At 42.8% G+C, this 12,467-nt stretch overlaps 1 protein-coding gene and 1 long non-coding RNA gene across 10 annotated transcripts in view; one reads left to right on the plus strand and one right to left on the minus strand.

The window, feature by feature from the left end:
• CEP78 (centrosomal protein 78) overlaps positions 1 to 10,567 on the minus strand; it is a 34,167-nt gene extending 23,600 nt beyond the window's left edge. For 6 of the 9 annotated variants that reach the window (XR_008291245.1, XM_053205238.1, XM_015072612.3 and 3 more), the window contains exons 1-6: positions 10,050 to 10,567; positions 6,636 to 6,808; positions 6,468 to 6,540; positions 5,086 to 5,189; positions 3,485 to 3,659; positions 1,399 to 1,512 (exon numbers count right to left, since the gene is read on the minus strand). Coding sequence is in view for 8 of the 9 variants with exons in the window: in XM_053205238.1 (XP_053061213.1) it covers positions 1,399 to 1,512; positions 3,485 to 3,659; positions 5,086 to 5,189; positions 6,468 to 6,540; positions 6,636 to 6,808; positions 10,050 to 10,302 (892 nt within the window). In the remaining variant the exon portion in view is untranslated. The remainder of the gene's footprint in view (positions 1 to 1,398; positions 1,513 to 3,484; positions 3,660 to 5,085; positions 5,190 to 6,467; positions 6,541 to 6,635; positions 6,809 to 10,049) is intronic. The other 3 variants (XM_053205236.1, XM_053205237.1, XM_053205239.1) reach the window with 3 other exon arrangements.
• Positions 10,568 to 10,608: 41 nt separating this feature from the next.
• Positions 10,609 to 12,467, plus strand: part of LOC128312230 (uncharacterized) — a 90,242-nt gene continuing 88,383 nt past the window's right edge. Inside the window, exon 1 of the long non-coding RNA XR_008291246.1 lies at positions 10,609 to 10,707. This is a non-coding gene — a long non-coding RNA (uncharacterized LOC128312230). The remainder of the gene's footprint in view (positions 10,708 to 12,467) is intronic.

Below are 12,467 nucleotides of genomic sequence, written 5' to 3' on the forward strand. Positions count from 1 at the left end.
TATTCTAATTTCTTCCTCAAAAACCTAAGATGAAAGTATGCCTCCTCCCATATGGTCCCCGATGACTTCTATTTTGGCAGCAGCCGAGATAAAATCTAGACACTTTGTGTCTAAAGTGGCTTTGATAGCTTTGGCTATAAAGCAAAGAGTCTGGGGGCACTGTCCAGATGCTTAGATACCTAACAGGTGCCTAATCCATCAAACCAAAGTCCTGAGTCTCTCAAAGCTGCCCCTCTCCTCAGCCCCCCTTTTCTCAGTGAGTGGTACCACCAGCTGCATACATAATCATCTAGGACTTGCTTATTACTATCTCTTTCATACCCCATATCTGATCTATCCGTAAGTCTTATTAGCTACACCTTCAAAACACAACCTGAATTCAACCGCTCACCAGCTCCAACCTTCCACCCTAAGCTAAGCCAGAAACAGCCCCGATTTGGACTCCTGACTGGAGTGACAGTCTCCTGACTGGTCTCCCCATTTCCCTTCTTTATCTCCCACGCTCATTCCCAAGTCTATTCTCTACACCAGGGTCATCTTACTGAAACGCTATTCAGATCAAGCCTTTCCCACCTCAAAACCCTCTGCTCACACAGAGTAATTCATGTCCTTACTGGGGCTTTCCAAGACCTTACAAGATCATGCCCCTGGCCACCAACATGACCTCACTGCATACCATGCTCTCCTTCACTCAGTGTTCTGGCTATGGCGGCCTCTGCACTTTTCCTTAATACTTTACCCACCCTGCCACCTATGTACCTGCACACATAGCCTTCTGGTTCTGGAACGTGCTTTCTCCAGGTCTCCCATGGCTTACCACTTTTCACTTGGGTGTCCCCTCAAATGTCATTTCTCCAGTGAAGCTGTCCCCTGACAAATCTAATACAGCCCTACTGCCCCATTCAATGTCTTCACCTTAAGGTGTTTTTGTACTTCCTGCTATCTAAAAGTACACTACTTATCTGTTTACTCATTTCTACCTGAACCCTTCCACTGGAAGGAGGACAAGACTTTTGAATATCCGATTCACTGCCACATTCCTAGTGCCTAAAACCTGTGTCTGGAACACAGAAAGGATTCAAAAATTACTCGGTAACTTAGAAATGAATGAAATGCTCTTTCCAAGAATGCAAAGGTTCCACAAGGAGGAAATAGCTCTCTTGGTGGAAGCAGGTTCATTGTCTAGATTCAAGTCTATACAGAGTGGCGGCCAAGAGCAATTTACAAGTATCAATTCACTTTAATTAGTAAATTATCTGCTAAAAACACAAGGGAAGTACAATATTCAAAACAGTATAAGATTAGGAAAGTAAACACATTAAATTTTAAACACTGTCACTACATGAACAAATTCTTTGTTTTGCCATTCGTTAATCGATTAAAGAAGATGCGACATACCAACAAGCGGATTTTTTCTTATATCCAGAATGACCAGAGTTCTATTGGTTTCCAGGGCCTTTAGTAAAGCCTTTGCTCCTTCATTGGTGAGGCCACATTGCTGCAGGTCAAGTGCTTTTGATGAAAGACAAAAGGTCACTTGCCAACTCTACACAGATTTAACACACAGTCAACTGTCATGTATTCCTGCGTGTAAGATTTTGGTACAAGCCTAATCATGGCAGGGTTTTAATCTTGGACGTGGAAAAAAGAAAAACAGAAAAGTATACACACACATAATACAAAATCCAATAAAAAATTCTTGGATGTGCCTCAATTATCCTGCCCATAGTACCAACATATCACCCAACATATTTTACGATTACATAGTTGAAGAATGACTGGGTACAGTCTATGAGTGAAAAACATCACAAAAGGAATCCCAGCTCATAATCAGCAAGAATGCTGGTGGCAGTGGGGACCTCATATACAAAAACTCGGTGGAGCTCAGAAACTGCACTGCATTCTTTTGATATGATCTTGAGCTCCAAATCACTCTTGAAATGAGTTGAAAGAAAAAAGCCAAATAGAAGATTTGTAATAAGTATTAGTTTTAGAACAAAAAAGATAAAGAAAGATGTCTCAAGAGGATGTAAACAATAACAAATCCAAACAATGTGTGAAAAGGAACATATGCTAAGAACTTATCAACAAAGAATGATAGTCAAGAACACACTCTTTAAAAGGTCAAAGAACAGAACAAGTGATCAGAAACACTAGTAGTTCATTTAAACCAAAGGGATCATCACAAAAGCACAGGCATACAAAACATTACATAGGAGGAAACTATCATATGAGCCCTTTTCTAAAAGTGTCGTGTAAACCATTACATTAAAGTAACTGGAGGCTTTTAAAACCCCAGGGTACAAAGAAGTGAGCCAAATATATGGAAATGATATGAAGCAACCCTTACAAACTCTTACTATAGAATGGACAGAGGATACAATTAATCAACTAGCTAAATTACTAACAATAGTTAATTGTCACTACTATATACACTGAATACAAATTAAAACAATATACTATGATTGTTCTACCAGATTAGGTCAAGATCATATAAACAAAACCTTTAGGATGTGCATGCCCTTTTGACCCAAGAACTCCCTAAGAATTTAACCAATAATAGATGTAGGCAAGGGTATGTATCAGAGTACTGTTTTTACGTGAAAAACTGCAAAGAGCTCCTATATCTAGCAAGAATGAATAAGCTGAGTGTACTATGGCATATTCATGCAATGGAACTCTGAACAGTCACTAAAAATGATGTGGTAGATAGAAATTTAGTGACTCATTAAGTAGCTCATACTATATGAAATGAGAAAAGTTATAAAATCTGGAGTAACCCTACTTGCATAAAAGAGGGAGGGCTACTAACTTCTGTTTGTCTTATAGTTTTTAAAAATGACACAAGCCAGTGCTTGTGAGGGTAGAGGCCTCACGGACACTGTTAAGGTGGATTATAAATTGGCACAGAATTTCTGAATGGTGATTTGGCAACATGCAATAAATGTCTTAAAAATGTCATCTGATGAGGTCATTCCACTTTTAGTAACTTAATCTACATAAGTAATACCAGTGGATGCAGAGATGTATGAACAAAGTTTTCACCACACATTGTTTCCTACAGGGAAAAGCACAACTGTCTACATCTATTTACAAAGAATGATTACATTATTGCATGTCAATATAAATGGAGTACCACAGGATACATCATTAATTACAAGAGCATGAATTAGTAAGTGCGCTATGAGTCCACTTTTTTAGTCTCTGAAGTATACGAGGATATTTGTAGAAAAATAAAACACTGAAAGTATACCAAAAATGAACAGTGATTGCATCTAGGTATTAAGATTATGGGTAATTGTGTTTTCTTGTTACTCTGTATTTTCTGTGAAGAATAAATATATGTAATTCTTAGGAAAGCTGTAAAGCACAGTAAAAGGTATTGGAAAAATGAGGCTTTGAAAAAAATCCTATGACAATATCATGCCAAAAGCTAAGCATATTTAGCATTTAAAAATTCACTATTTTCCATTTTAGAATTTACCTCTAAGCCATAAATCATCACTGAGAGATTCTGCAAAAGCACCTGCGCCAAGGTCACCAATGAGCGTGTTGCAGTTCAAAGTGATACGCCTCAAACCAGCCATACAGTCCAGGTCAGGTCTCCTATAACGAAGACTCTCAGCCCAGGTTTCTTCGTGCCTTCTCATGGTCTGATACTTCAAAGATTTAAGAGGATGAAATGAAGACGTTTGAATAAGGAAACAGGGGAGGCCTACTGAAGATGGCTTAGCATGTCACGGTCAACCCAAGAGATTTAACAGTCAATTCAAGTTTAGGAGTCCAGTGACCCAGATTCTAGTTTGCCAGCGATTGTTTAGATTGTAGCCACTGGATGACCGCTGATCAGTTATATAAACTTTGGCAATCAATTACATTCTACAAATTTTATTTTCCTTATCTCCAACTCAGGGAATTAGTTCTAAATTCTGTTATTGCTGAGGACATTCTGTCCTCTGGTGGTCTCCAAACACCTGATTGGGCATCCTGCAAGTGCACTTTCTGCAACACATATCTTATTGATTGAAAAATTATACACAGGAAGTTCTGTACATATATTCCACGTACATTATAAACTCTCAAGGTATTTTTTAAATGATACAAAAACAAATATAGGGGGTCTAATATTTTCTTTCCCTAACCCAGGGGATCTTGCTTACTACTTTAAGGTATGTACACTAACTTCAGTGGCCTGCAACATGCAAAGGCAGTTTGACATGCTGTAGGAAATTGATGGTTTGAGTTTTAACCAGAGATATAGTCAGAAAGATATATTTATTTCTCTACATTCATAAGATAAATTTTGGTTACAGGGAACACTGACTTTCAAAGAAAGCAATCTTACTACATGCTTGAACAACAAAAGACTCAAAGTTCCTGTGACACTCTAAAATGGAAAATCGTTGGTGTTTTTCTATTAACAATAACCTATAAAAGCAACAAGTGGGAATCACAGCAAAACACTTACATGGTGCTTATTATGTGCCAGGCACTATTTTATACAAATTAGTTAGTTTAATATAAAGCACAGAGGCTAAGTAATATGTCCATGGTCATAAGCTATGAAATTGGAGAGTTGGAATTTGAACCTAGGCTATTTGGTTTCAGAATCCATGCTCTTCACTGTTTTCTGTATCCTGGGTCAATGGACTTGGCTCTGTATAGGCCCAAAGGTAAAATTTTCAGCTTTGGGGGCCATACAGTTTCTGTTGCAACTACTCAGCTCCACTGGGATAGGACGAAAACAGCCACAGTCACTATATAAGCAAATGGGTGTGGCTATATTCTAAAAAAACTATTTATCACAGGTGATGGGCTATTTTCAGTAACTCAAAATACATGACAGTATTGTTTATGATGTATTTATACATGAAATTTCTTATTTCTAGGAATTAAGTGAACTACCTTCACTAAATGGCAAATCGCAAACTGAAAACTGGTCATATTCTTTCAATAAAACTAAAACTGCAAGCACATGTATCAAAGGACAAAAACAAAACAAAAAAAACCCCTGCCATCTTGAATCAAAATAATAATGTTTCAATCACATAATATGTTTTCATGAAAGTTTAAACGTAAAGTCACCTTTAAGATCTTGGCCATGTGATCTGCTCCCTGCCACGTCAGATTACAGCCCGTGAAGTTTACTGTCTTAAGAGTGATAGAGTTCTTTATACCTTGACAAATAACTAAAAGGGAAAACAAAAAAAAAACAAAAAAACACACATACAATAAGATGAAGAGCCTATACAGTCTGGTCAATCCTGACATCTTTGCTTTTCCTGAGCCTATTGGAGGTTTACAGCTGTATTCTTAAATTCACTATCTACAGTCTTCCCAGACAACTGATGGATTGGTGCATTCTAAAATATGTCAGCAACAGAGGCTCCTGGGTGGCTCAGTCAGTTAAGCATCTGACTTCAGCTCAGGTCGTGATCTCACGGTTTGTGGATCTGAGTCCCATGTGGGCTCTGGGCTAACAGCTCAGAGCCTAGAGCCCGGAGCCTGCTTTGGATTCTGTGTCTCCCTCTCTCTCTGCCCCTCCCCTGTTCATGATCTGTCTCTATCTCTCAAAAATAAACAAATGTTAAAAAAAAAATTTAAATATGTCAGCAATAAAGTGTTATTCCAGTTTACAACAATAGTTTAATTCTATTTAGATGCTAAAAATGAATACTCCAAACACTGAAAACTTTATTCCCAACTAGTCAGTAAAGTACTATATACCTTTTGGGACATAAGAAAGAGAAACCTAAAAAGCCTAAGACCCTTCCTAGTTTCATTTCCAGTGATACAACCCAAACTCGGTTATCAATCAATTTAAATGTCAACTATAAACCCAGAGTTTTATTAGGTGCTATGAAATATACTAGAGCAATATAAGATGGAAGATGTCAAACTCTTAGTTCCTTCAAATTAAAATGCAGCCTTCCTTACCACCTCAGACTCTACTGGACACAGTGAACACACACCAATTCTTCAGGACCCCAATCAACAATCACCTTCTCCGTGATTATTTCCATGATACGCTCCTACCAACACCACTGAGTTAGCTGATCTTTGCATATGTTCCCTATTTTAGTACATAACATAGTGCATTACATAATTATGATTGCATATGAATAGTTTTAACTATTTAAAGATAATGATTTTTTTTGTCTTTACATCTTTCTATTTCCTTTCCCATAACATTTCTTGAAAAGAAAAAGGTGAACAAACACAAAAAAACAGAATAGTATATATGTGTGTGGCTGGTGGCTTAACAAAATCTTAAGTCGAACTGGTTCAGAGTATACAGCATGACAGACTTTTGGCGTACAAGTGAGATGAGGCCAAGGTTTTAACAGGCACAAGAGACAATCCAGGTAGAGCAGCACCAAGAAAAGGTACAGACAGCAGTTACTATGCGTGCAGGGAAACATGAGACCAGTCTGACGGGAGGAGACTTAAACAAGATTGAAACTTACTCTCTAAACCTCCATCTCCAATTGGACAATTTGCAAGAGACAGGTGCACCAGAGTAGCCGATTTATTCAATCCCTTTAAGGAGGAGAAAAAGTTAAAAATTTTACAGGCTCAGTTTACCCTCTAAAGCAAATATCCAGTGTTTGCAGGACACACTGGAGAAGGCTTACCTTTGTCAAAACAGTTAAATCTCTCTCTCTCAGAACTAGTCCATTTAACTCTAGGTTCTTCAGAGCGTTTGATATACTTAAACAGCATTTGAGGGCTTTACATAACTGGAAGGTCACATCTTTGCTTCTTATTGCAGGAACACGACTTCTGCAAACTTTATTTCTGTCAGAACCTAAAACAAAAATTATTGTAAAATATGTATTGTCATCATTAGAAAATATCTACTCAGCGCTAAGGTACAAAAATGAATCCTGCTCTTAAAGTCCTCCTTGAGGGACACATGTAAACTCAAAAAGTCAATCACATGACTTACAGAAACATAAATTACATGCAAAGAGGTTCCTGTGAAAACAAAAAGTTTTATCTAAGTGATGGCTTCAAGGCAACGCTGAAGTTGAATCTAGAAAGAGGAGAATGACCACATAAAGTCTGCGTGGGAAGTGCAAAGACGTCCGAGCCTGGCACCTGCCGGCCACAGAAAATATTGCAGGTGGGGACATCTAAAGGCCAGGGTGCAAGGGGGAGGAGAAAGAAATTAAAATGGAGAGGTTGGTCCAAATCAGCCTGGGATAAAAAGCCGATGGCTTTTATCTCATAGGTAAAGAGGACCAGGGCTACCAGGGGCACAGTAAGGGTGCCTCTACAGGTTAGAAAAACGTACCTAAATCAGATAGATTAGAAAAAGCATCCCTTCCCCAAGGTCAACCAGCCCCTTGGGGCTTTAGTAGAGCACGGCTCAGATTCCATGCTTCTGTGTAGGACACAAGCTGTGCAGCCAATGCACGCTGATCCTGTGCCAGTGAGCCATTATGAGCATTATTTTAAGGACACGTTTTCATTTTAGAAGATCACGGAAGCCCAGTAGGCAGATGAACGGAGAGAGAAACTGAGCTCAGTGGCAGCAACAACTGGTTACAAGCTGGTGAGAATAAAGAAACAGACCTAGGAGGACAAAATGTATAGTCTGGACCCACGGGATGCAAGAGAAAACAAAGGTTCAGTGAAGGAATTCTGAAGAGAATGGTCTGTGTGATACATTTTTCATACACTCACTGTGAAGTATGAGGCAAGATTAAGTACAATGGCCTTGACTTTGAGATCCCTTCCAACTGTAATTTCTTCTAAGTTATTACTTTGGTTAAGTCAAGTCGCTCCAGAGGAACAGAACAGTTCCTAAACCTGAATGAGATGTAGACAATAATCTCACTTCTCTTCACCAGAGGACAAATTGAGATATCCCTGCAGAAGAGATAACAGATGACATGAAACCCAGAAACTAGAAAAGGGCCAGGCACATGACGAGTGTTCAGATTTAAAAAAAAAAAAAAAAAAAAAAAAAAAAAAAATTAATGTTTATTTGTTTTGAGAGAGAGAGAGCGAGCGAGCGAGCGAGCTTGAGAGGGGAAGGGCCAGAGAGAGAGGGAGACACAGAATCTGAAGCAGGATCCAGGCCCCGAGCTGTCAGCACAGAGCCCGATGCAGGGCCCGAACTCACAAACTGTGAGGTCATGTCCCCAGTCGAAGTCGGAAGCTTAACCGACTGAGCCACCCAGGTGCCCCTGAGTGTCCAGATTTAAAAAAAAAATAAACCAGTAGTTTATTTCCTCTCCTGTATCTTCACACCTTCCCTGTGTGCTGGCTACTTTGCGTCAGCTTATAAACATACTCAAATGTGCCCATTTAAAAAACATCTTTTAGGGGTAGGATTTTCTAGATCTTCTTTGTGGGTTACCTTAGTTTCTCCCATGCCTTCAAACACTCCCCCCATAGAGCCCAGATCTGCACCTGGAGCCCAGAGTTATCTAGACACACGTTTGGATGCCCCACAGGGCCCTCTTAAAGCATTAAGGATGAAACGAGATCTTCTCCCTGACCCCAGACCCCAATCCGCTCCTGCTGTGTTGTGTCTCACAGAAGGGTGCTCCTATAAATTGTCACCCAAGCTTGCTGTCCCCCCGTCCTTCTAACTGGTCCCCAGGCTCCATCCATTTGTCTCTTTGATATCTCAGATTACAATTCGCCCTCCTCCCAATCAACTTGCTCTCCAGATGGAAGTCAGAGCAAGCTTCTAAATCAAAAGTCCACCTCAGCATCCTTGAGTGCCTCTCACAGCCGTTAGGATAAACATCCAACCACTGGATAGGACAAACAAGGCCCCTCCCTGTGTGGCCCCCACCAGGTTTCCTGTCTCAGCCCTCCCTTCTTTAAACCCTAAATTGCAGTCCTCTACCTTAGTTTTGCCGTATTTTCTTACATTTCTCAAACCTGGGCACACGCAGCTCCCTCCTGCCATTTGAGCAGCTCCCACACAACCTTACAAAGGAGGCAGCTCCTCCAAGAAACCCTCCCTAACTTTCCCTTCTAACATTCTCAGCTTTACAGCACCAGAGCTCACTTCTTCCAGAGCCCTAACTTCGGTGCTAGTGTTTGCTTGCTGCCTCTCCCAGCAGAAGAGGAGATCCTCCAGGGCAGGAACCTTGTCTCCTGCAGTGCTGGGTGCTGGCTGAACTCATTCCAGTGCCAGGACACTTGTATACCAACAACCTGCTTAATTTTTAGGGGTAAAAAGTATTTATTGATTTATTAAAGTTCCAGTACAGTTAACCTACAGTGTTATATTAGTTTCAGGTGTACATTATAGTGATTTGAGAATTCTATACATTACTCGGTGCTCACCACAGTTAAGTGTACTCTTTAACAACCCATGGAAATGTTAATTTACAAGTGTGGGGATTGTAGTTTAAAAGTAACTTGCTCCCACCACACAGAGTGTAAACCCTGGAATTCAAACCCTAGGCTGCCTTCCCATCTCTGCTCTTTCCACTATGTGTGATTAAACAAACAAACAAAACAAAAACGTTTTTTTGATTAACAGCCATGTCTTATTCAAAAGCAAATGGTGCAAAAGGCTGGGATGTATCAGTTTTCCTAATGCTTTGTTCTGTATCAGACTAAATCATAGGGTTTAGTCTGGATTAAGGGTGAAGTGGGGTATCCAATCGTGCGTGCTAGACAGCTCTGGGCCCCAGGTGCAGATCTGGGCTCTGTGGGCGAGTGTATGAAGGCATGGGAGAAACCAAGGTAACCCAACAGGTAACATACGTCGAATGCTTAATTATGTCCCAAACTGCGCTAAGCGCTCTACAAGCATTAACTTGGTGCATCTTTGTAATCGCCAGGCACAGCACGTCCTGTTAGTTTATATTACGAAAGAGACCGCTGAGACCCGCAGGCCTTAAGTGACTCACCCCGGGCCCCCCGAGCTGGTCAGAGTCCTAGGCCGCACGCCCCGTGTGCTGCACACATACCCGGGCAGGGCACACCCATGCCTGCGCCCAGCCTCCACCTGGCACCGTCTAAAATCTCGCGCCGCGGCACCGACACGAGGACCACTGTTGGCGGGAACTACAAACCTGTTTCGCCAAGCCACGACTGGAAGAAGCTCTTGATGGAGATTAGGGGCAGATCTTTGTTAATCTTGAGGGTGCTCAGGAGGGGCGCCCAGTCCACGACGCGCAGGCGGTCTGCATTGAAGTCCAGCACGCCCTCCCGCAGGCAGGCGCGCACCGAGGGCAGCGGCACTGAGTCCTGCAGCGCGCATAGGTACTCGTAGTGTGAGAAGAAGTCGGCCGCGCTGTCGCGGCGCAGCTTCACCGAGTCGATCATGGCCCGGGGACGGCCTCGGGGGACGCCGGCGGCGGAGACAATGCCCGCTGGCGCCCCAGAACGCCGGGTCGTCGAAGGCCCGACTGCTGCGATCCCACGGCTGCGCAGGAGCGGCGGCTCGGCCAGAAGACTCACAGTCCCCGGCCCCAGCTAGGCCCCCCGACGCCGCGCTCGCGCGCCGCCCCCAGCCCAGCGGCGCCGGCCGTTGGCTCCCGCCTCACCGTCCTCCGCGGCGCGGGGCTGCAGTTCAAGCCGACGGGCGGGGCCTGTGGGGGGCGGGGCGCGGAGACGTCAGCGCGCTCGCTGTGCGTCCGGACGCAGGCCCCGCCTCTCCTGGGGACGGGGCCTGAGGACGAGAGGCGGGACGTTCGAGGCGGGACGTTCGAGGCGAGGAAGGTGCGAAAGGTAGGCTGTTTTCGGAATTTGGGGTTTGCAGAAAAGGATTTAACTGGTTGATCGAATTAAAGGGAGAGACGGACGTAGCATCACATTTACAAAGTAGTCTAAACTTCTGACAAGTGTCTATGCTTGCACCGCCCAGGAGAGAGGACCCCTGGTGAGGGATGTGCAAACGACCGAGTGAATATCCGCTGCCGTGCATGTGCATTAAATCTTTGCTGTCTGTATCAATTTCTACAAGTAACTCTTCACTTGTGTTGTTTCTACTTACCTCACGCGGTTGTAGGCATGTTGTAAAGACTTCCATGAATTCAGGACATTGTTGTGATTACTAATAGTCACTTTGTTTTGTATTGACAGCGACGGTTAACTCTCTCATAATTAGTGCTTTCTGTCTCCTAGGCATCCTTTTAAGCATTGTTTAAGTATGAAATAATTTAATTTTCTTAACAACTCGCCAAGGAACGTAACGGTTGTATATCTACTTTACAAAAGGGGAAACCAAGGCAGAGGAAGTTAGGTACCTTACAGCTAAGTAAGTAGAACTCAGATAATTGGCCTCAGAACCTGTGTTTGTATGCATTTTCTAGAACAGTGATAGTCCTTTGGTCAGGCCTTAGGCATTATGTTTACAGCATTCCTCTTCCACTGTAGAACCAAGCTAAAGTGTAAATCATTTTTGTTAGGGACGGAATGGAGATTTCAATTGCCGCACATACGGGAAACTTAATCTAAGTTACAGGAACGTGTAGCTCTTCTCAGAGATTAGCAGAGCACGCCAGCCAATCCCCAAATGCCAAGTCTGATCATCCCTTCTCTGGACTTCCTTGTTCCCTTGACTCAGCTACCCTGATCCAAATAAAATAGAAGACCAGTAGGCAACCAATCCGCTGAAAAAACCAAATAACTTATGCATCACCCTATAAAAATCCCTTAACCTGTGAGCGACTCAGAATTGATTGCTCTCCTCGCTTTGAGTTTCCCAGGTTGGAGGTTGAAAGCCTTGCAACACACTCATCTTTCTGTTTTGTTTTATTCAGTGGGCGGAGTTTGGTTTTTGACAGCATCCGCTGGGCGAGTGGGATTGTTTTACCTCTTATTCACTGTACTTCACTCCTGGTTCATCCTGACAACATTATACCCCGACGTCGAACCCAGCTTACCTTCCCATGGAGCCTCAGTGCAGATGCTCTCTGCTCATCTCCAACACTGATCTTCTCTGGACCTGCTTTCAGAGCAATGAGTTTGTTGGATCCAGTCCTGTCTTATTTTAACTGTCATGTGCTTCCCATTTCTTTTTTTCCACTCCCATAAGCTGCTCACAATGGCTCTTCCAAATCTCCTCCACTCTTCTCGTGTCACCACTAGACTCTGTGTCCCTGCTCTCTGACCTGAAGAGGTATGAGGAGGTATGATACCTCTTATTTCAGTGGGAAAATAGGTTTTCAGACACAGACTTCCTCATCGTTTTAAGTTTGTTTGTTTGTTTGTTTGTTTAGAGAGAACGAGCGGGAGGGGGAGAGAAAGAATCAAAGCAGGCTTCCCGCTGTCAGAACAGGGCCTGACTCAGAGGCCAAACTCACCACCGAGGAGATCATGACCTGAGCTGACATCAAAAGTCAGCGGCTTAAATGCCTGAGCCACCCTGGCGCCCCTCTTCATCTTCTCTCCACGAACTCTGGCTGCCTTCCAGTCCATGCTCTGTAGTGCAGCCACCACCACTTCCTGTTCAAATCCTTCCATGACTTCCCGTTGCCCTTAGCATA

Source organism: Acinonyx jubatus, chromosome D4, assembly GCF_027475565.1.
Source record: "Acinonyx jubatus isolate Ajub_Pintada_27869175 chromosome D4, VMU_Ajub_asm_v1.0, whole genome shotgun sequence".
Taxonomy (NCBI): Eukaryota; Metazoa; Chordata; class Mammalia; order Carnivora; family Felidae; genus Acinonyx; species Acinonyx jubatus.